This window comes from Hylobates moloch, unplaced genomic scaffold (genome assembly GCF_009828535.3).
Source record: "Hylobates moloch isolate HMO894 unplaced genomic scaffold, HMol_V3 SCAFFOLD_10, whole genome shotgun sequence".
In the NCBI taxonomy this organism is placed as follows: domain Eukaryota; kingdom Metazoa; phylum Chordata; class Mammalia; order Primates; family Hylobatidae; genus Hylobates; species Hylobates moloch.
Window position 1 is genome coordinate 14,569,724 of NW_026652285.1, and position 24,837 is coordinate 14,594,560.

A 24,837-nucleotide genomic window follows, 5' to 3' on the forward strand; every position below is an offset into this window, starting at 1 on the left:
CCTTATTTCAACTTGTACTTACTCCCCCAATTCCCCACATCATTCTCTTAAGAGAAAAAAATAAGTTTTGTCCACTGAGTCCTCTTTCTTATTTGATTTAATATATCTTGGGTTGAATGTTTCTCACAAAAACACTTTGCATTCAGAATTAGCCTATCAAGTTGTTTCCTCCCTAGAATCCTCCACAGATCGCATGCCTTCTACTGTGGTGCCCTCTGAGATATGAAAACCCACGTCTGCTTTTGGCTTAGCCTTCATGATTTTAGAATATAAGTCTCTACACTCTGCTTTGAAAAGTTATCCTTGTGGTTATTTTGTACCATAAAAAAAATTCTACTTTTAGTCCACAGAACTCACTAACATACTGGGACAGAAGTCCTCACGCTATTCCAGTTAAAACCATGGTCCTCATAATAGCACGCATATTTATCTAAATCTGAATATATATACACACATACCTGTATATGTATATATACATTTGGATATCTAAAAATTATAGTTGGCCATATGTTGGAAATGATAGCAACTTATCCAAATGGTTGATGTTGAGGAATTTGTAACCTGCAGTCCTCTGTCTTACTGGTAACGCCATTCTGCTTGGGGAATATAGAACAAGCCCAAACAGTAATACTGACAGAATTCGGAATTATGATACAGTGGAGCCTTCACGCAATTCTTTGTTGAAGAAGTTAGGGCCTAAATGTTAAGGCTTATTGTTATTCTGAGTTGATAATCTCTGCCTTGCTTTAATAATTTTTCCTCATGCCTGGGTAGCCTGCGAGTTGCACAATAATCACTCACACAGCTTTGTAATCAATGCCCAAAGTAATAGGATTCCTCTGGCCACCGGCAATTAATAAATTTGTGTCTTTTTTAAAACACTAGCAAGTCGGGCCTGAAATACGACTGACTGGCTCTCCTCATTTGCATATTTATTGCAGTGGAAAAATTCTTACCAGATGATTGATGCTGAGCCTGCCTCTTGAATTCCAAGCAGCACATTATTATGAAATGAAAAATGCCGGCCATACAGTTGATTAAAGTTGAAGACAGTGGAATCGGTGTTTTTTAAGATTGTGGGAGAATTAAAGGCATATTTTAATAGATGTTGACAAGAAGTGAACTAACAAAAGCAAAGCAAAGGATTTGCTTGAAAAGATTTAATCAAACGTCTTTCTTGGGGGATTAATTGCCGGGGATGACTAGTGCAAGTGGCAGGCTTGTGTGGATTTGAATGAAAAGTATTGTTCTCAGGCCAATATATCGTGTGTCATTTTGACCTATAGTTTAGCTCTAGTTCTAGAGTTACTTTTGAAGGAGAAAAAAATGCTCTTGTAATCTGTAAATTCCAATTCAATGTATTTATCTGGGGTAATATGAATGTGGGGGTTTATGTGTACTTGTACATAAATAATTGTAATGTTTGCATATTTATTCAAAAACAACTGTATAGATATTTAAAAACTGATAAGGTAAGCTTTATTTACTTTATACACTTACTCTTCCTGTTCTCGCTTCACGCCATTGCCAGAAATTGTACTCATTGGTTTATAATCTAATTAATGAACTGTGTGTCCATGCCCAAACTTATTCCTTGCTTACAGTTTTGTTTGTGTTGGACAGCCTAGATGAATCAGGGAAAAAAATAAAGCTGTTAGGTGAAAATGGTTTTTAGATTGGTGACATTTTATATATAGAATGCTTGCATATGGGTAGCATATAAATGAATACCTAATATAGGAGTCTGTGAATACTGTCCAATCCTAGTACAAGCAGAGCTTAAGATTTTTACCATGTGAAATATGATTTTTGATAGTAATATGCCTTCTGTTTTTACAGCATCTTAAAAATTCTAAAATGCCTTAATATATAATAACACAGTTACTATTTTTACCTTATTCTGTGAGATCAACAAGCAAAGGCTTGTCCACATTTTATAAACAAGAAAATTGAGACTCAAAGAGATTAAATTGGTCCATTCAGCATAACATGACTAGTTAGTGACAGTTTCGGTTAAAATACAGGGCCCCTAACCCCCAGTAAAGTACTGTTTACATTTATCCTCTACTGAAAATTATTCCTAAAGCTGGTGGCCAGATGCTTAGGTTGAATCTTGGTAATATCATGAGGCATATGTCCTTCTTAATCTCCTCTTAAGGGAAAGACCTTTGGAAATGGACCATGTAGGGTAAAATAAACATATATATTCTTGACAGTATCCATTTGTTTTGTGGCCATGTGCCAAGAGGGAGAGGGAAGAAAGTATATGAATCTTTGCTGCTTTTCTTAACTTTTAACTCTTGTAATAATTGGGAGAAAAATTAGAGGTGAATTAGAAACTGTTGATTCATTCTATTTATTATTCACAGGGTTAAACAACTAGAATTCAGTCCTGTATGAATAATAGAGAGTGGTTTTTAAAAAATGTGTTTGTTTATTTTGGCTGGGAAGAATTCACTGTAGGATTTGAGTTTCCGGGAGAGAGTCTTTCCCTCACTCTTGTCAGCTCTGGCTTGGAGGAGGCCTACCACTTGCAGCAAAGGATTGTCCCATTGTCTCAGATTTTACATGCCATCTAGAAGGAAATGCAGCCCTAATATTGCAAAGAAATAAGAATTGCGTTCTGTCTTCTAAATCTCTTTATAGGAAGTTGTCCACATATTGGGCCACTGGTGACATTTACTTTGATAAACTTTTTTTTGTTTTTTTTTTTTTTTTGGTGGTGGTTAGAAGCACAGATTTGCAGATTTCATCTCTGGTAGGTCTCTTGACACTTTGATGCATGGTAGTGCTATCCCTGAATGGAGCCTAAATACTTCAGGGCTACTTTCTGACTGGGTGAAGGGGTGTATAAAATGAGAACATATGAGAGAGTATTAACAGAAAGGCACACTTTGATTTACTGATATTGGCTGTCTGCTTTCTTGTTGGATTGATATGCTGCCTAATATATCTGCAATGGATTTTTTTAAAACTGACTTGAACAAAATAAAAAGGATCGTATAGCTACTTGAAAATGGCCCTTAAAAGTTGTAGTCTTTTGTTGGATATTTTCATAGTTCTTGGGTATGCTACATGTTAGAGTCAAATTCTGACGTGCATGTTGGGGACAAGTAGCTATAAATAATATAGACTGCTTTGCAGCTTATTCTCTGGGTGGTTGTTGATTTTCTTTTTTAGATCATGGACACATGGTACTTACAGGAATTAAGGGCCAGGCACTTTGCTCTTCTTGTTCTTTTAATTTTTCTTTCTTTTTTTTTTTTTGAGACAGGGTCTTGCTTCGTTACCCAGACTTGAGTGCAGTGGGATGATCATGGGTCACTGCAGCCTCGAACTCCTGGGCTCAAGTGATCCTCCCACCTCAGCCTCCCAAGTATCGGGGACTATAGGCATGTGCCACCACGCCTGGCTGATTTTCTTCTTCTTCTTCTTCTTTTTTTTTTGACAGTCAGGGTCTCACTGTGTTATATAGGCAGGTCTCAAACTCCTGGGCTCAAATGATCCTCCCCTTTGGCCTCACAAAGTGTTGGGTTTACAGGCATGAGCCGCGATAACTAGCCTAAATTTTTTATTGTGGTACACAACATGTAACAAAATTTACTACCCTAACCATTTTTAAGTGTACAGTTTAGTAGTGTTAAATATATTCACATTGTTATACAACCAATCTCCAAAACTTTTTCATCTTGCAAAACAAACTCAACCCGTTACACAACAGCTCCCCATTTCCCTCTTTCTCCAACCCCTGGTAGCCACCATTCTGCTTTTCTGTCTGTGATTTTGACTACTGTAGGTACTTCATGTATTGGAAATAGTATTTGTCTTTTTCTAACTGGCTTATTTTACTTAGCATAATGTCCCCAAGGTTTGTCCATGTTGCAGCATGTCAGAAGTTTTCTTCCTTTTTAAGTCTGAATAATACTCCATTGTTTTTTCCTTTTTTTTTTTTTTTTTTTTTTGAGTAGGCTCAGTTTGAAGCATTATAGATGACTCTTTTCTATACAACGATGAACTGGGATGGTGGGATTATTTATTATACTCTGGTTTGGGGATTTTTTTTTTTTTTTTTTTCCTTGAGACGGACCCTTGCTCTGTCGCCCAGGCTGAAGTACAGTGGCACGATCTTAGCTCACTGCAACCTCCCCGTCCCAGGTTCAAGCAATCCTTCCACCTCAGCCTCCCGAGCACCTGGGACTACAGGCATGTGCCACCACGCCCAGCTAATTTTTTTGTATTTTTAGTAGAGATGGGGTTTCATGGTGTTAGCCAGGATGGTCTCCATCTCCTGACCTCGTGACCACCCGTCTCAGCCTCCCAAAGTACTGGGATTACAGGTGTGAGCCACCACGCCTGGCCCAGGTGTTTTTTTGTTTTTTTTTTTAATGGTGGTAAAATATACGTGACATAAAGCTTATCATTTTAAGTGGACAGTTCATTGTCATTAAGGACATTCACATTGTTGTGCAACCATCACCACCGTCCACCTTCAGAACCTTTTCATGATCCCAAACTGAAACTCTGTATCATTAAACAGTAATTCTCCATTTCCCCTCTTCTCAGCCCCTGGTAACTACTATTGGACTTTCTGTCTCTATGAATTTAACGATTTTAGGTACCTCATGTAACTGGAATTATACAATATTTTTCCTTTTGCAACTGGCTTATTTCACTTAGCCTAATTATTTCGAAGTCCCTTCTGGGAAAATTTTTTTTGGTGTTTCTTTTTTTTTTAATTTTTAAAAATTTTATTGTTAGAGACAACGTCTTGTTCTATCACCCAAGCTGGAGTACAGTGGCGTGATCACAGCTCACTGCAGTCTCAACCACCCAGTCTCAAGGGATCCTCCCACCTCAGCCTCCCAAGTAGCTAGGACTACTGGTGTACACTGCCATACCTGGCTAATTTTTGTATTTTTTTGTAGAGACAGGGTCTCCCTACATTGTCCGGGCTGGTCTTGAACTCCTGGTCTCAAGCAATTTGTCCACCTCAGCCTCCCAGAGTGCTGTGATTACAGGTGTGAGCCGCCACATCAGGCCTTAGTTTTTTTGTTTTTGTTTTTGAGATGGAGTCTCACTCTGTCGCCCAGACTGGAGTGCAGTGGTGCAGTCTTGGCTCACTGCAACGTCCACCTCACGGGTCCAAGTGATTCTCCTGCCTCAGCCTCCCGAGTAGCTGAGACTACAGGCATGTGCCACAATACCCAGCTGATTTTTTTGTATTTTTAGTACAGACGGGGTTTTACCATGTTGGCCAGGCAGGTCTTGAACTCCTGACCTCAAGTGATTTGCCCACCTTGTCCTCTCAAAGTTCTGGGATTACAGGTGTGAGCCACTGTGCCCGGACTGATTTTTTTCTTTTTTTTTTTTTTTTGAGACGGAGTCTCGCTCTGTCACCCAGGCTGGAGTACAGTGGTGCAATCTCGGCTCACTGCAAGCTCCGCCTCCCGGGTTCACGCCATTCTCCTGCCTCAGCCTCTCCGAGTAGCTGGGACTACAGGTGCCCGCCACCGCGCCCGGCTAATTTTTTTGTATTTTTTTAGTAGAGACGGGGTTTCACCGTGGTCTCGATCTCCTGATCTCGTGATCCACCCACCTCGGCCTCCCAAAGTGCTGGGATTACAAGCGTGAGCCACTGCGCCCGGCCAATTTTTTTCTTAAGATAGAGAGCAACTGGTTAAGAATCTTGGTTTGGAACAAAGGCATTTTGAGTTTTTTTGCTGATAGTTATGTATTACAAATTCTCTCAAGTGGTATGATATGCAGATTATAAAGGATTGCAGAATTTAGAAATGATGTAATAAAGACCTTATTTTAAACAAGGAAGTTGTATTTATATAGCTTGATATGCAGATTATTTGAAGGAATACAAAGTAGTTACTGGACCATTGAGTTCTTTCTGACTAGTCTGAGATGGCTCTCTCAGGTAGGTTGGCTCTCAGGCCTGACATTGAAATAGAATGCTATAGTATGAAGTATATGGAGAACTTGTCTAACTCATGTATTGGTGTCCTACTGATGGAAAAAGTTGGGATATAAACTAGTGAGCAGAAGCAGAAAAGAAAGAATAAGACATAAAAATCATTTAACCTAAGTTTGTGTGAAATGTAAATACATGAATGTCGGGATTGTTGAACGGAAGTAGGGATGCTTGTGAGACTACAGTTATGTAAGTGAAAGACGGAAGGAGTGATAGAAGCATGGCCAGAGATAAATGGGCAATTATTAGTGACAGTAAGAATGGAAAACACAGAATTCAGCAACCAATTAAACATCTAGAATAAGAGCACTCAAATGTGAGTGATCTATGAAAACACATGAAACAACGCAGAGAGGTTCAGACAGAGAGAAGTATTAGGTAGGAAGAAAAGAGTTCTGTTTCTGACACAGTATGTGTGAAGGAGTGATGGAACAACCACATGAAGATTTTCCAGCAGTCACTGGAAATGTGAGCGTTTGATTATAGGAGAGGTGTCTGAGTGCTTTCAACACATAAATGGTGACTCTCACTGTCTAGTTAGCCCCTTGAGTAGAGTTATTCTGATAGAGAAGGTAAGAATTCTGTTGTCAGAGGACGAGTTTTGTTTTTTGGGGGGAGATTTTGGAGACAGCATCTCGCTGTGTTGCCCAGGCTGGAGTGTACTGGCATAATCGTAGTTTGCTGCAACTTCAAACTCCTGGGCTCCAGCAATCCTCTCATCTCAGCCACCCAAGTAGTTGGGACTACAGTGCACACCATCAAAACCAGCTAGTTTTAAAAAATTTTTTGTAGTGCCGGGGTCTGTGTTCACCAGGCTGGACTCAAACTCCTGTGCCCAAGTAATCATCCCGTCCTGGCCTCCCAAAGTTTTTTTGTTTTTTTTTTTTTTTTTGAGCCAGAGTCTCACTCTGTCGCCCAGGCTGGAGTAAAGTGGCATGATCTCAGCTCACTGCAACCTCTGCCTCCCAGGTTCAAGCGATTCTCCTGCCTCAGCCTCCTGAGTAGCTGGGATTACAGGTGCACACCACCATGCCCGGCTAATTTTTGTACTTTTGGTAGAGACGGGGTTTCGCCATGTTTGCCAGGCTGGTCTCGATCTCCTGACCTCAGGTGATCCACCCACCTCCGCCTCCCAAAGTGCTGGGATTACAGGCATGAGCCACTGCACCTGGCCTCCAAAGTTCTGAGATTATAGGCACAAGCACTGCCCCTGGCTGAGGATGAGGTTTGTTCTGTGTGTGTGGTTTTTTTTGGAGATAGGGTCTCACCTTCACTCTGTTGCTCAGGCTGGAGTGCCGTGGAGTGATCACTGCTCACTGCAGCCTCAACCTCCTGGGCTCAAGCCATCCTCCCACCTCAGGGCCCCTCCACCAAGTAGCTGGAACTACAGGTACGCGCCACCATGCCTGGCTAAATTTTTTTTTTTTTTGGTTAGAGCCGGGGTCTCACTATGTTGCCAAGGCTGGTCTTGAAACTCCTGGACTCAAGCAGTCCTCCCTGAGGACCAGTTTTTTTGTTTTGTTTTGTTTTGTTTTGTTTTTTCCAGACAGAATCTTGCTGTGTCGTCCAGGCCAGAGTGCAGTGGCATGATCTTGGCTCACTGCAACCTCCGCCTCCTGGGTTCAAGCAATTCTCCAGCCTCAGCCTCCCGAGTAGCTGGGATTACAGCCACCCACCACCACCAGCTAATTTTTTTGTATTTTTTTTTTTAGTAGAGACGGGGTTTCACCATGTTGGCTAGGCTGGTCTCAAACTCCTGACCTCGTGATCCACCCGTCTCGGCCTCCCAAAGTGTTGGGATTACAGGCGTGAGCCACAGCGCCCGGCCGACCAGTTTTTATTCTGAAAGTTTTATCCATAGACTATATACTTCATCTTGACCAGCTCTATTACAGATGCATCTTATTGGCTCCAAGGAGAACCAGGTGAGAATATATTCTCAATGCCCAAATTTTTAATATACAATTCAATACTGCAAATAGAAAGTCATTAGCTTGGGTTTTCATATGTGAACAGGAACTTTTCCATAAGGATATGTGTTGAGAGATGGAGTGAAGGATGTGGCAGCTCAAACCAGAGGCACATGAGATCTCCTGGGGGCAAGGTGGAAGGTGTTGGTGGTGGGGATGCCTAGACAAAGTCCTACTCTTTAGGAGAAGAGAAGGAAGTGCTCAAGGAGCTAACTGACAAGGAATAGTCCAGGAGGTCAGCGGGTAACCTGTAGGAAGATACCTAAGAAACTTAACACCAACAGAACAAGTTAATGGTTATGATGAGAGGCCGGGGAGGAGTTTGTCAAACTTAATATATTTAAGAGCTGACAATGTATTGGACTCTTACTCTTTGCAGACACTTTTCTAAGCACCTTACATGCATGATCTTGCTTGTTCCTCACAACAATCCTGTGAGGTAGGCAACGTTGTTATTTCCATTTGGGAATATTTCAGAGAGTATTTAGTTCCTGTGCGTATCCTGCGCCTCCCCTTCACTCCCCGCAGCCAGAACTGCTCAGGAGTCATGAGTTATAGGCATCACCTACTTTGGAGAATTGTAGATAATTAATTGTCCTTTCTCTGTCCTTTATTTCCCAGGTCACAAGGCACTTAAAGCATTGTTGAGGTCATTGGTAGGTCTTCAGGAAGAGTTGCTTTTCCAGTACCCAGACACTAGATATCTAGTAGATGGGACAAAGCCCAATGCGGGAAGGTAAGAGAACAGAATCATGGAGTTGCTTATTTTCTTTTTATTTGGATAGTTTCCCATCATTTATGAAAGAAAAGCTAATTCTCTTCAGGCAGATATTAATGTTAGTAAAATAGAGTCTCATATTTACCTGGTGGTCAGGATGGCACGTAAGTTCACCAACTTAGATTTTAGATTTTTATATTTAGTTGTACCTGATGTGCTTTGTGGTCTTAGACAAAGGCTTGCCTTCTCTTTAGATCTAATGGAATTAGAAGGTAAAAAACACTTTGTTTTTTAGAGATGGGGTCTTACACTGTCATCCAGGCTGGAGTGCAGTGATGTGATCGCAGCTCACTGCAGCCTCAAACTCCTGGGCTCAAGTGCTCCTCCTGCTTCAGCCTCCCAAATAGCTGGGACTGCAGGCACTTGCCACCATGCCCGGCTTTTCTTTTTTTTTTTTGTAGAGACAGGGTCTTGCTGTGTTTCCCTATCTGGTCTCAAACTCCTGGGCTCGAGCCATCCTTCCACCTCAGCCTCCTAAAGTGCTGGGATTATAAGCATGGGCCACTTCACCTGGCCAAAAGCACATTTTTTAAATATTAATGCTTAATTAATGTTTATGAAACATCCTTTGCCCATACCATATATTGGAATCACTGGTCACAGCCATCTCCTTTGAATAAAAGCTGTTATTATGAAAGACGGAAAAATTTCAGAAAACAGCAAAATAATTTTTTCCGCCTGAATTATTACATTTGATGAAGATTTTTCCCCCTTTTGTTTACACCTGCTGTATATACCTGCTTGCTTTTTTTCCCTCGAGCTTATCTTTTGTTTCATTTTTTATCTACTGAACTAGTTGGGAGGACAAAAAGGAAGCTCACATTTATTGAGCGCCTATTATATGTTGAGGTCAGTAATGCAGGGAGTACAACTGGCAGATAGTTGGAGGTTGTATTACATTGCCATGGCAGTTGCATAGATGGCATTGCAGGTTAGTTAGTGCTAATTCTGTTGCCTACCGCTTTGAGTTTTCTTCACATTCAGCTTCTCTTCTATTTGGTTCAACTAATATTATTCATCTTTCCTTAACAGTTGGTTACAGAGAGACACATTTCCCTTATTTATTTGAGGATTAAGGTCGTAGAAATATGACTATATGTTTAATTTTTAAATACTGTCCTATGATACTACAGGCCTGGTTCATACACATTTCTAATAATTCTTTTAAAACCTCATTTATTTTTATGGTTTGCTTACCTTTTAAAAAATATTTTGAAACTAGTTCTTTTTATATTTATTTTAAAAGTTACATGAGGCTGGGCGTGATGGCTCATGCCCTGTAATCCCAGCACTTTGGGAGGCTGAGGCAGGTGGATCACTGGAGGCCAGGAGTTTGAAACCAGCTTGGCCAACATAGTGAAACCCCATCTTTACTAAAAATACAAAAAAAATTAGTCGGGCATAGTTGCACACACCTGTAATCCCAGCTACCTATGAGGCTGAGGCATGAGAATCGCTTGAACCCAGAAGTGGAGGTTGCAGTGAGCCAAGATCGCGCCACTGCACTCCAGCCTGGGCAACAGAGCAAGACTATCTCAAAAAAAAAAAGTTACACGAGTTTTTGATTGATCTCGTGAATATTATTCTCAAAGAACAAAAGCCATCCTCATATCTTTGGTGTTATTTTGAATGGAAACAGAACAGGTAAGGCCTAAATATTCTCAGTCTTTTATGTGAGCCTAGTTTTTAAAATTTAAGTAATGTTTATTTACACTGGACGTAATATTCTTACTGGTTTTCTAGTGAGGAGATTTCTAGTGAAGATGATGAGCTGGTAGAAGAAAAGAAGCAGCAACGAAGAAGGGTCCCTGCAAAGAGGAAGCTAGAGATGGAGGACTATCCCAGCTTCATGGCAAAGCGCTTTGCTGACTTTACAGTCTACAGGAACCGCACACTTCAGAAATGGCATGATAAAACCAAACTGGCTTCTGGAAAACTGGGGAAGGCAAGTGTGTGTATGCCTGCATCTATGTGTAAGATAGGTTGTGGCAACTTGAAGAAGTTTTTTTTTTTTTTTTTTTTTTTTTTTGAGACGGAGTCTCGCTCTGTCGCCCAGTCTGGAGTGCAGTGGCGCAATCTCGGCTCACTGCAAGCTCTGTCTCCCGGGTTCACGCCATTCTCCTGCCTCAGCCTCTCCGAGTAGCTGGGACTACAGGCGCCCGCCACCACGCCCGGCTAATTTTTTTGTATTTTTAGTAGAGACGGGGTTTCACTGTGGTCTCGATCTCCTGACCTCGTGATCCACCCGCCTCGGCCTCCCAAAGTGCTGGGATTACAAGTGTGAGCCACCGCGCCCGGCCTGGCAACTTGAAGAAGTTTTAAGAAATTGGAACTACAGCTCATTTATATGGATGTTGTCATGATGTAATGGTAATCATTCATTTCTATGGCAAAATCTACTGAACTTCTGGCACTGGGGTTTATACGATTCAGACTTGGGATTTTAACTTTATTAGAAAGAATGTTTTATTCTTAAAATTGAGGCCTTGTAAGTGTTCAAGTGCTGAAAATCCAAATACTTTAAAGGAGTGGATTTCAAAGCAATAATTATTAAAGTATCAGAAGCTAATCTCTGGGTGTAGAAAAATGATATGACCTGCTTAAGACCAACTTTTTTTTTTTTTTTTTTGAGAACAATTATAGCCACTCACAAACTCAGTCCTTTACAGAAAGTCCCTCCTGAAAAGACGATTTTCTATCTCTCTGCTGACACAGAAAGATAGAGAAACCAATGTAGCTTGCCTTCAGCACTGATTTTCTGCATTATCTGACACTGCTTAATGTTGTTGCAGGGTTTTGGTGCCTTTGAACGCTCAATCTTGACTCAGATCGACCATATTCTGATGGACAAACAGAGATTACTTCGCAGGACACAGACCAAGCGCTCTGTCTATCGAGTTCTTGGCAAACTTGAGCCAGCAGCTCAGCCTGTCCCAGAGAGTTTGCCAGGGGAACCGGTAAGAACTCTGTAATGCAGAGTGATTATGGGGAATAGTTTCTATGAGGCTTATTAGCTGAAAAACTTGTAGCTATTACCTGTTTATATAAGAGGTTAGTGAGAGAAAGGAAAGCAACACTACTGGATTATTGAAACTTGAGTGTATGTGAGAGGAGAGAGTTTTTAAAAATGGGACTTCTATTAACTCCTGTGTGTCATCTTCTCTTAATTTTGAGTTTGATGCAGGAGTCTGGTAGTGGAAGCATTCATAATCCAATTTTCAAAATTCAGTTTTAAAGCTACTTCTGTAGAAATGTCAGTATTGAAACAAGTGTGTACTTTAGGCTCAACGTTTGCCATTTAGGTACTTTAGAAAGGGTGCAGAAGTGGAATAGTCAAATTCTTTTGTTTAAAGGAAACACTTAAAATTTTTTAGTTATAGAAGAAATATATACTTAATGCTTTTTTAGTTTATAGCAACTTAAAATGAAAAGCAAAATAATCTGAAAATTTCACTCCTGAGATGAAATTTTTTATTCTTTTTTTGTCAGTTGCCTGTTAACTCCTCAGGTGAAATTTTCAGTATTTAATAGTTGTAACAAGTTTACAGTTAATAATAGTTGTAACAAATTTTTGGGTCTTTTCTATTTGTGTAACTATGTGTGCAAATAACAAATATATATGTATAAATATGGTTGCTTTTTTTACTAAATGAGAGACATTTATGTATGTATAAATATGTAAACTATTACAACTGTATTTAAAGTCTTGCAACTTTTTTTTTTTTTTTTTTTTTTTGAGATGGAGTCTCGCTCTGTCACCCAGGCTGGAGTGCAGCGGCGCAATCTCGGCTCACTGCAAGCTCCGCCTCCCGGGTTCACGCCATTCTCCTGCCTCAGCCTCTCCGAGTAGCTGGGACTACAGGCGCCCGCCACCATGCCCAGGCGCCCGCCACCACTCCTGGCTAATTTTTTGTATTTTTAGTAGAGACGGGGTTTCACCATGGTCTCGATCTCCTGACCTCGTGATCCGCCCGCCTCGGCCTTCCAAAGTGCTGGGATTACAAGCCTGAGCCACCACGCCCGGCCCAAAGTCTTGCAACTTTTAAAATCTAATAAGTCCTAGATACTCTTTCCATTTCATTACCTAGAGATCTACCTCATTTTTCCTAATGACCACAAAGTATTCCATTGTATGGATATGCACTATCATTTATGCAAACAATGGATATTGTGTTGTCTCCAGTTTCAGAAACACTGCTACAGGAAAGATTCCTGTACATTTATTATGTGTTCATATAAATATATGGGTAGATTTCTTGAAGTGGAAGTGTTAAAGAAAATACACCAAATTCTGATAGTTATTGCCAAATTGCCTCCAAAAAGGCTGCATTAATTTCAGTCGTAGAGGTGAAAAATGGTATCTTCTCATTATAATTTACACATATTTAATTTGAATGAGGGTAAACATATTTTCATATGATTATTTATGGGTTTTTTTGTCAACTGCCTGTTAATGTTTTTGCCTGTTTTCATATTGGACTGTTTTGTTTTTTAATTTTAAGAATTTTTTATATCATAAGGAAAACAGTGCTTTGACGGTTCTACATATTATTTATAGTAGCTACATTAGTTAGATGACCTTATTGGGATTCACTCTTTTCTTACTCATTGTTAACATAGGAGATCCTTCCTCAAGCCCCTGCCAATGCTCATCTGAAGGACTTGGATGAAGAAATCTTTGATGATGATGACTTTTACCACCAGGTGAGACTTCTACACTCTCTTGTTACAAATCAGGTTTTAGCATTTTAAAGCAGCTTATAGAATTCTCTGAACAAAGAAGTTGCTTATTTTGGAAGGATAGTCAGACAGTGAGTTAGAACTCCCGCGTTCAAAATTGACTTACGGTGTCATCGTGGATTATTTGCTTTTCTTCTGTTTTATGTTTTCCTTTTGAAATGAAAACAGCTATAGCTACTTTGTTGTTGCTTGAGTGTAAATTATCTGTAAAACAGTTTCAGGTTTTTTTCTTTGAGTCAAGTGGGTTCTTCTTTCTGAGCCATTTTTGATGATGGAGGATTTATTAGTTATTTGGTTTCTCGTCTCATTACTATTAGAATGGGATGTGGAGCTGGAGGGCTGGGATCCCAGAGTTCTTGAATTGCGCTACTGATTCTATTGTCTGTTAAATCTTGTTCTTAATGTCTTTTTGTGCCTGTTGAAGTCAGTTAAGTATGTATTGAGAATGTCTGCAACTGTTGATTATAATAAGAGCATACTGCTTTTGAAGACAGAATTGGTAGAAGTTGAAATATAGACCAGTTCTCAATATGTTTTCACAGACTCCCCTACTTCTTTCCCTGACATTACTTTCTGCTGGCATGCTGTTCCTTTTAATGATGCCAGAGACTGTTAAGATAGACTAAACATGTGGACTCTTCTAGAGAACTGAAATAACTTCCTGTATTCCTGAGTCTCTTGATAAGTTATACTTTTTTTTTTTTTTTTTGAGATGGAGTCTTGCTCTGTCACCCAGGCTGGAGTGCAGTGGCACAATCTTGGCTCACTGCAAGCTCTGCCTCCTGGGTTCTTGCCATTCTCCTGCCTCAGCCTCCTGAGTAGCTGGGACTACAGGCGCCCGCCACCACACCTGGCTAATTTTTTGTATTTTTAGTAGAGACAGGGTTTCACCGTGTTAGCCAGAAGGGTCTCGATCTCCTGACCTCGTGATCTGCCCGCCTCAGCCTCCCAAAGTGCTGGGATTACAGGCTTGAGCCACTGCACACGGCCAGATAAATTATACTTCTTAATAGAGTGTGTGTTAGGCTGTACCCTTTCTAGCTTAGTGTAGAATCGAAGATGCTGTTTAGCAGTGATATACCAGTTATTGTTGAGCCATTGTTTATCAAGATAATTTTTTCTCTGTCAAATTTTTAATGTGTTAACTTTTGCCAAGTAATTTGGGACTGCTTGTTGAGGGTTTAGCCATGACTGCTGTACTGTGTATATGGATATGAAGAAAAGAACTTCTTAGGAAAATTACATGTAAAGTCAATATAGAACAAGTGATTTTATATTGGGGATACCTCTGGTTTTGCCCTAAAAAGAGAAAGAGACTTTCTATTAATTTTTTTTATTCATTCTGTAATGTTTGATAAAATTATTGCCATAAGTAAGTCTTAAAAGTAATGACGAGAGGGTGTAGGAAAAAAGATTGGTGTGGCTGCAGCTGTTCCCTGTCAGAGGTCCTGATTCTTTTTCCCTCTTCTCTTATTATATTCATTTGTCAGAAGAGTAAGGAACTCTATTTTGTTCTGGAGTGTCTAAGGAAGTACCTGATATGGGATATTAATGCTGTATAATTGTGTGAGATCACGGGAGACAATCAAAAATGTTCCAGTCCTCATTAATTGAAGTGTACATTGTTCGATGGAAAGTGCATCATAAATTAAATAGGCTTAATAAAATAAACTGAAATTACTGGGGAGAAGTTGCCTCTGTTGGCAATCCTTAGTCTGAATTTTTTTTTTTTTTTTTTTTTTTTGGCCTGGAGGTCTGTTTAAAAAGAAATAGCACTACTTGATTGGCCCTTCATCCCAATTAATAATTTTAACTTCGATAAATTCTGATTTCAGAGTTATGACTAGTCACATCTTAGCTTTTCCCCTTGCTGGTTAATTGGGGTGCTGGGGTTAATCTAAATTAAAACTTAAACTAATAGAGGTCAGCAAGGCAGCTGAAACACCTGAGTGAAACAAATGGGGCTGCCAGGCACAACTTTATCTTGGCTGTTTCCCAAGAGGGAAGTGGCAGCAAATTGGAGTTGTTTCAGCCTTCTGTAAAGGTGAATGATGGGTGACACTTGTTAATGTACAGCATCTCCGGAAGCATTCCAGATTGCTTTGCTGCTATACCAACTGCTGCCATCCATGCACAGTCAGTAGGAACTGGACCAGTTGCCAACATCTGGCAGCACAGCAAGGAATGGGTGCAAGTCTTGAAACCCTGCAGATTCTAAATATGGTGCTTAGAACTGTGCAGGCTTTAATCACTTACCACTCTTTGGCAGCAGGCTACGACAGCTTATCCTAGCCTCGTACATCACGTTCCGACATCTGCTGAGCTGCAAGGCAGCTGCACATTCATTTTCTTTCCTTGCCTTTTCTCTTTGCTTCCCATTCCCCTTCTTCTTCCCACTCCCCTCACCCTTCAGTTTTCCTCCCCCTCCCCAATATGCTTCTTGGGAGAGATGATCTGTAAAGATTACTGCTTCATTGTGTGCAAGTAATTGTGGTGATGCCAGGCCGTTGACAGACACAAGGTAGCACCTGTTCTGCTGACCTGGTTAATTTCTTCTGTTGAGTGGGATTTGCCAGAGATTGGAGCTGAAGCCAATTCAGTGATAAGGCTAAAGAAAATGGCTGTATGTTTTCTGTCACCTCCCAATTAAATTGGCTTCATAAAGTGCTTTCCTTTATTTGTCAGAGTAGTAAGCCTGAGCTAAGTGTTGCATTCAGAAGTGGTTCAATATATTACAATGGGCCTGCGAGTTTTCATTTGTGTGTTTTTTTTTTAACATGGTTGTATGGAAGACCTGGGTGGTGAATATAATACATTCCCCCTTTTTTAAAACCATACTTGAAGCCAGACTCTTTGGGTTCATGTTTCGTAAGGAAGAGATTATAGCCACATTGAATTTTAATGTTCCATTGTAAGGGTTTAAAGGCTTACTTGGTTAATTCAGGTGTCTTGAAGCTGTGTGAATGCCCTAACTATTGAGAATGATGTGTGGGGTCAGAACACTCCCCCTCTACACACACATACTCATTCACACTTTCATTCTTTGTTTCTTAATGGGCTTTAAGTTACCATATCTTTCAAAATATATTTGTGTTATTTAATAAAGGTACATGTATATGTGTGTGGGCCCTAGAAGATAGTGTCTGATATCATAAATAATCTTATCATTTTTAGAGCTGAAAAGAACCTTAGAATAAACTGAGACCCTGAGAAGTTAAGTAACCATCTGACATCATATAGTAAATGGCAACACTGGTAGTTAATGTCAGGACTTCTTAGACCAAGTCTTGCTCTGTCCATACCTTTATTTCTTAAATAGTTCATTCTTGAGCCATAAAGAGATTTCACTGTAGTATTACAGTTTTCAGTTTGTAAATAAATACGCTTTATTTTCATAGAACCAGAAAAAGTATTTTGTGTTAGAAAGTAATTTTTTTCCTTAGAAGGCAAATGATTTATTGAACTTATGTTACTTAAACAATTCTAATGAAAAAATTAGCTTTATAGTTTTGTTACCGGTTTGTTTGGAAACTGGAATTGCTGAAAGCGTGAAGTATAGCCAATGGTGAAGGTTTTATGAGAGAAACTGTTCACCTGCTTCAGAAAAGCATTGCGGGATTTTACTTCCAAACAGAATTACTTTACAGTTGGCCTATTTCTTGTGAAAGCGCATTCCTAAAGGCAGTTTCACAAAACATGAAGGTTGTAAATGATCACGAAGGATGAGCCATTCAGAAATGTTTGCAGTGTCTGTTATTGTCATGATCCTATCTGCTACTTCATAACATTCAGTTCCTCTTCAGATCTGTTGTCTGCATCACCATTTAAGGCTTTTGTTTTGTTTTATTTTTTTAAACCATCAGATGATCTTTGACTTGATAAGCCTAAGTTTTTAAAGAATCAGGGAAGGACCAGGATTTGCTAAACACTAGTGGCATGCCAGTCCTTGGACTAAGTAGATAGGTACTTGGCATGTGTCTTGATTTAATCCTCACAAGATCCTCGTATTGTGATGTAACTGCACTTAGCAATAAGCTATATGAAGTGACTGGTTTTATTCTTTTCATATCCCAGATCGCAAACTAGTTTCTTGTCACTTCATGAGATATTTTGTTCTGAAAGGACTAATTGAGCTTAGATGTCGACAGATCAATACCTGGATTTCTAAGACTTCATTAGGATTTTGTATGTTGCTTCTAGCTCTGTTTAGTTTTGATCTGGTTTGTCCTGTCACTTTGAATCTAGCCAAGAGTATCTAGAGAACGGCATAATAGGTTTTGCTCTTTTGATGACCACTTTGATGGGTTAAATTTCTTCTTTCATTTGCCATCAGGACATGTCTATAACTGACCTTGCCACATGCTGAACTTTTGTGCCTAAGACATTTGATAATGCCATAAACAAGTAATTACTAATTCAGTGAACTATTAAAAGTCGATAATGTTGAGAAATAGAGAAGAGGCAGGCTTTTTGACATGACAGTTTAATTAAATTGGTGAGTGATTAATATGGACAGGTGATGTGGTGGAATTGTATGCATTTAGATCTTAGTGTGAATAAGAGATGTCCCAAGCTACCCTTATGTTAATGGTGATATGATATTTTTTATATATTTCTTGTTTTTATTTATTTATTTATTTTGTTTGTTTGTTTGTTTTTGAGACAGGATCTCACTCTGTTGCCCAGGCTGGAGTGCAGTGGTGTGATCTCAGCTCACTGCAACCTCGACCTCCTGGGCTCAAGCAATCCTCCCACCTCAGCCTCCCAAGTAGCTGGGACTATAGACAGGTACCACCACACCCAGCTAATTTTCGTATTTTTTGTAGAGACGGGGTTTTGCTGTGTTGCCCAGACTGGTCTTGAACTCTTGGGCTCAAGCAGTTTGCCCGCCTTAGCCTCCCAAAGTGCTAAGATTACAGGTGTGAGCCACGGCACCCAGCCTGGCAGGATGATATTCTTACTATTGGCATATATCTTTCCGGTGGTTCAATTGATGGTTAATAACATGTTTTTAAGTCTGATTTGAACCTGCCTCTGTTAATGAGTTGTTGGACTCATGTCTTCTGTTCAGGGCAGTATTTTGTTTTTAGTTTTACTTTAAAATGTTGCTGTTATTTGAGATCTGTGGATAGTGTTTCTTAAAAGTTTGATGAAACTTATTACACATAGATATTTATGGTTATTTTAGAGAGAACATATGTATGAAGTACATAAATTTTAAAATTGGCCAGGCATGGCGGCTCACACCTGTAATCTCAGCACTTTGGGAGGCCAAAGTGGGTGAATGACTTGAGCCCAGGAGTTTGAGACTAGCCTGGGCAACATGGCGAAACCCCGTCTTTACAAAAAATGCAAAAAAAATGAGTCAGATGTAATGGCACTTGCCTGTAATCTCAGCTACTTGGAGGCTGACGTGGGAAAATCATCTGAGACCAGGAGGTCGAAGCTATGGTGAGCCAAGATTGCATCACTACACTCCAGCCTAGGCGACAGAGTGAGACGCTGTCTCAAAAATAAACAAATAAATAAATAAATAAATGAAATAAAAATTAAAAATTGAACTTATGATTGAAGATACAGCATGGAATTAGGTTTCTTGGGGCATAGTAATGGTATTAAAAACAACTCAAAGCAAATACCAGGGCCCAATTAAATTTCAGTTTTAATGACTGCAAGATTATTTTATATACCACGTATAAGAATTTTATTGGAACTGCATGGTAGTTGCTGCTTCTTTAAGACATTTTCCACCAATAGTGCTGCCATTGTATATCTGTCAGTGTTTAGACCCAGGTATGTCATCAATATTAGCATTTGGTTGCTAGCTTGGGCTCACTAGTGTGGAAGCTGCACAGAACAGGAAGCAAAAGCCACATTTTAAATGCGAAGTCTAGAAATTTCATCAAACAGGAGCGTCAAGGTAAGGTGCACATGACTGGCCCTCATTTCTTTCAGCTTTCTTGCTTTAAAAAACATCAGAGCATGACTTGAGTACTACTGCTTCTTTTAAACAAAGGTAAAACCTCAGAACGAAGCCTGAAACAGTACATTTTACAGGGCCAGCTAGGAAAGAGATAAGAATTGGCTTAGAAGTGTTGAAGAAACTTTTTCAAACACAAATGGTACCTGGAGAGTTTGCTAGGCAAATATGTGGCCAAAATTACCCTTTTTGTACTAATAAGCCTAGTGTCAGCCAACTGAGTGTAAATTAAACACAGGATCCCAGCAGTATTTTAGTAGCCTCAAGTATAGAATTTGGCACTCCTCAAGAAATGGAGACATTACCTCTTCACTAAAGTAGGCATGAGGTCTTGGTATTAATGTGTTGCTCCTTTAAAAGTAACATATCGGAAAAACGATTTAGCAAAGAAAGGGGAAGTTTATAGGCATCTTCAAATATGCATATGTATTGTGAGAAAATCTTCACACTCTATACATCTGACAAAGGACTGATAGCCAGAATCTACAGCAAACTCAAATCAGTAAGAAAAAAACAATCCCATCAAAAAGTGGGCTAAGGACATGAATAGAAAATTCTCCAAAGAAGATATACAAATGGCCAAGAAACATGAAAAAATACTCAGCATCGCTAATGATCAGGGAAATGCAAATCAAAACCACAATGCGATACCACTTTACTCCTGCAAGAATGGCCATAATCAAAAAATCAAAAAAACAGTAGATGCTGCTGTGGATGCACTGAACAGGGAACACTTCTATGCTGCTGATGGGAATGTTAACTAGTACAGCCACTGTGGAAAACAGTGTGGAGATTCCTTAAAGAACTAAAAGTAGAACTACCATTTGATCCAGCAATCTCACTACTGGGTATCTACCCAGAGGAAAAGAAGTCATTATTTGAAAAAGTTACTTGCAGATGCATGTTTATAGCAGAACAATTCACAATTGCAAAATCATGGAGCCAACCCAAATGCCCATCAATCAACGAGTGGATAAAGAAACTGTGGTATATCTCTATGATGGAATACTACAGAGCCATAAAAAGGAATGAATTAACAGCATTTGCAGTGACCTGGATGAGATTGGAGACTATTACTCTAAGTGAAGTAACTCAGGAATGGAAAACAAACATCATATGTTCCCATGGATATGTGGGAGCTAAGCTATGAGGACACAAAGGCATAAGAATGATACAATGGACTTTGGGGACTCAGGGGATAAGAGTGGGAGAGGGGCAAGGGATAGAAGACTACAAATATGGTGCAGTGTCTACTGCTTGGGTGATGGGTGCACCAAAATCTCACAAACCACCACTAAAGAACTTAGACATGTAACCAAATACCACCTGTACCCCAGTAACTTATGGGAAAAAAAAGTATATGTATTGTTGATCTAGATAAAAACATAATCATTTTAAAGTTGGATAACATCTTTGGAGACCTTCAAGTCCAAACTCTCTTTTTACAAGTGCGGAAAATGAAGCCTGAAGGAAGTACATGACTGTTGTAAGATTTACCCACTTTAGTGAATTAGGACATTGAAACCTGTGTTCTTGCTCCCAGTTTGATTTTCTTTCTTACACATTATACTCCCTTCTGATTGGACAAGTTTGAAAATCCTTTGAGAATTTTATTTTCAAATCTATATCTATTTAGGAAATTGGAGATCTACTGTATCTTTTAGCACTCTGACAATTCACAAGTATCACTTTTATACAGTTATAAACTTTATTCGTTAACATTTATTAGTCTGGGCATGGTGGCTCACATCTGTGGTCCCAGCTCTTTGGGAGGCCAAGGCAGGAGGATTGCCTGAGTCCAGGAGTTCAAGACCAGCCTGGGGAATATCGTGAGACCCTGTCTCTAAGAACAACAATAAAAACATTTATTATGCCAGATGCTAGTTTTATAAAGGCTAGTAAGACCAAAATCCCTGCCCAAAGAATTTGTGTTACCTAACAAGAGTGAATATCTATGTAGTCACAAAATTAAGAGTGTGACTTTAATAAAATTAAGGTGGAGAAAATAAATGTTGAAAAGAGCAATCAGGTATTTGATACAAAAATGCACATGTGGTTCTCTAGGGTTGTCACAAACATGCCTCAAGCATTCATTAGCCTACTGGTTTACCCCTCAACATACACCTGATCTAATTCTACAGTAATTTCTCTATAACTTGTAAAAGGCCTTACGAGGCGCTATTTGACATAAACATTGGATAATACAAATTCCATATTTTCCAAGAATGTAATCATTGTTGCAAGCCATATTGAGTTGCTGGTATCCACTGTTACTTATTTCAGGGTAGAAGAACCTTCACATTGGTGATAGGTAGAAGAGGGTTCATTTTGCTATTGTCTACTTTTGTGGATGTTTGAAAATTTCTGTAATAAAAAGTTAAAGAGGAAAAAACTCATATTTCTTTTTTCCTTCCATTCATTCAACAAATATTTGAGTATCTACTGTGTATTTATTGAGTAACTACTGTCCTAGGCTGTGCTGTCTAATGTAGTAACCACATGTGGCTGTTTAGATTTAAATTTTGATTAATTTAAATAGAATAAAATAAATGGTTCAGCTCGTCAGTCACACTAGTTATATTTCAAGGGCTAAGTAACCACATGTGCTAGTTGCTATTGTATTGGATAGTGCAAATGTAGAACATTTCCATTACCACAGAAAGTTCTCTTGGAGCTCTGTTAGAGGCTGGAAGAAAACAAAGTTCCTGGTTCCTGCCCTCATGAGCATTCATTCTAGCTTAGAGGTAGGATGAAACAGGGAACTACATTGTGACAAATGCAGTAGAGAATGATGAAACTGGTTATGGTGAAAGCGAGCCCTAGGATAGGGAAGTGATGGTTACTGTTTTAATTTAGGATGTTTAGGAGATAAAGATATTTGAGCAGAGACCTGAGGAAATGACAAACAGAGCCATGCAGTTGTCTGGGGGAAGAGCATTAGGGACAAAGGGGATGGCAAGTGCACAGACTCTGAGGCAAAAGAGAGGCTAGCGTGTTCCAGGAAGATCAGGGAGGCCAGAGTCATGGGGGTCGGTGGGGGAGTAGGCAAGAAAGACGATGGTAGGAGAGGAAGTCAGAGGTAATGGGAGGCCAGGTCCTGTTGAGAGGTGACAGTGTGCTGGCAGTCCTCACAGCCCTCACTCGCTCTCGGCGCCTCCTCTGCCTGGGCTCCCACTTTGGTGGCACTTGAGGAACCCCTCAGCCCACGGCTGCGCTGTGGGAGCCCCTTTCTGGGCTGGCCAAGGTGGGAGCCGGCTCCCTCAGCTTGCAGGGAGGTGTGGAGGGAGAGGCGCGAGCGGGAACCCGGACTGCACGCGGCGCTTGCGGGCCAGCTGGAGTTCCAGGTGGGCGTGGGCTTGGCGGGCCCCTCACTCAGAGCAGCCGGCCGGCCCTGCCGGCCCCGGGCAATGAGGGGCTTAGCACCCAGGCCAGCGGCTGTGAAGGGTGTACTGGGTCCCCCAGCAGTGCCAGCCCACTGGTGCTGCACTCGATTTCTCACCAGGCCTTAGCTGCCTTCCCGTGGGGCAGGGCTCGGGACCTGCAGCTCGCTGTGCCTGAGCCTCCCACCCCCTCCATGGGCTCCTGTGTGGCCGGAGCCTCCCCGACAAGCGCCACCCCCTGCTCCACGGTGCCCAGTCCCATCGACCACCCAAGGGCTGAGGAGTGCGAGCGCACAGCGCAGGACTGGCAGGCAGCTCCACCTGCAGCCCTGGTGCAGGATCCACTGGGTGAAGCCAGCTGGGCCCCTGAGTCTGGTGGAGATGTGGAGAACCTTTATGTCTAGCTCAGGGATTGTAAATACACCAATGAGCACCCTGTGTCTAGCTCAGGGTCTGTGAATGCACCAATCGACACTCTGTATCTAGCTACTCTGGTGGGGCCTTGGAGCACCTTTATGTCTAGCTCAGGGATTGTAAATACACCAATTGGCACTCTGTATCTAGCTCAAGGTTTGTAAACACACCAATCAGCACACTGTGTCTAGCTCAAGGTTTGTGAGTGCACCAATCGACACTGTATCTAGCTGCTCTGGTGGGGCCTTGGAGAACCTTTATGTCTAGCTCAGGGATTGTAAATGCACCAATGAGCACCCTGTCAAAACAGACCACTCGGCTCTACCAATCAGCAGGACGTGGGTGGGGCTAGATAAGAGAATAAAAGCAGGCTGCCCGAGCCAGCAGTGGCAACCTGCTCGGTTCCCCTTCCACACTGTGGAAGCTTTGTTCTTTCGCTCTTTGCAATAAATCTTGCTACTGCTCACTCTTTGGGTCCACACTGCTTTTATGAGCTGTAACACTCACCGTGAAGGTCTGCAGCTTCACTCCTGAGCCAGCGAGCCCACGAGCCCACCGGGAGGAACGAACAACTCCAGACGCACCGCCTTAAGAGCTGTAACACTCACTGCGAAGGTCTGCAGCGTCACTCCTGAAGCCAGCGAGACCACGAACCCACCAGATGGAAGAAACTCCGAACACATCTGAACATCAGAAGGAACAAACTCCGGATACGCCACCTTTAAGAACTGTAACACTCAACTGCGAGGGTCCGCGGCTTCATTCTTGAAGTCAGTGAGACCAAGAACCCACCAATTCCGGACACACTGTGGGACCTTGTAGGCCACTGTAGCACTTTGATGTGGCTGAGATGGGAAACTACCAGAGGATTTTGAATATAGAGGAGTAATATGATTGGACTCATATTTTAAAAGGATCACTGATGGCTGTGTTAAGAGTAGACATGAGAGAATAGGGGGTAAGGTGGCAGACAGGGGAACAGTTAAAAGACTAGTGATAATCCAGGCAAGCGATGGCAGTGGCTTAAACTAGGGTGGTTTTGGAAGAGAGAACTGGTTGGATTCTGGATTTATGTTGAAGGTTGAGCTGACACAGGATTTGCTGATGGGTTGTATGTGGTATATCAAAAGAGAGTAGTCAAGAGTGACCATTAAGGTTTTGGCCTGAGCAGTTGGAGGGATTAAGTTGCTATTTACGGAGTTGGGAAAAAACAGTGAGAGAAGCTAGTTTGGAAGATAAATCAGGAGCTCGGTTTTGGTTATATTGCCCCCTCCTCCCAACCCCTGTGGACCTATGTTGGCTTTATTTTGGTTACTAGGACCTATGTTGGCTTTATTTTGGTTACTAGGACCTATGTTGGCTTTATTTTGGTTACAGATTATTTATATTGTTTATGATACCTCTGCCACATTCATGTGGATTTGTTGAAGAGTTATATATATATTTTTGGAGTTCATGGGAAGGTCCAGGCTGAAGGTATAAATTTGTGAGCCATCAGCAAATAGGTTGTATTTAATACCATGAGACTGAATGAGATTACCTAGAAAATGAAGGTAGAGAGAAAAAGAGATTCGAAGCCCACATCCTGGAACATT

At 40.8% G+C, this 24,837-nt stretch overlaps 1 protein-coding gene across 1 annotated transcript in view; it reads left to right on the forward strand.

Moving 5' to 3' along the window:
- The window catches only part of AATF (apoptosis antagonizing transcription factor), a 113,031-nt gene that overhangs the window by 32,038 nt on the left and 56,156 nt on the right, over positions 1 to 24,837 (forward strand). The window contains exons 5-8 of the mRNA XM_032163070.2: positions 8,572 to 8,686; positions 10,472 to 10,673; positions 11,521 to 11,685; positions 13,349 to 13,432. Coding sequence (XP_032018961.1) covers positions 8,572 to 8,686; positions 10,472 to 10,673; positions 11,521 to 11,685; positions 13,349 to 13,432 — 566 coding nt within the window. The remainder of the gene's footprint in view (positions 1 to 8,571; positions 8,687 to 10,471; positions 10,674 to 11,520; positions 11,686 to 13,348; positions 13,433 to 24,837) is intronic.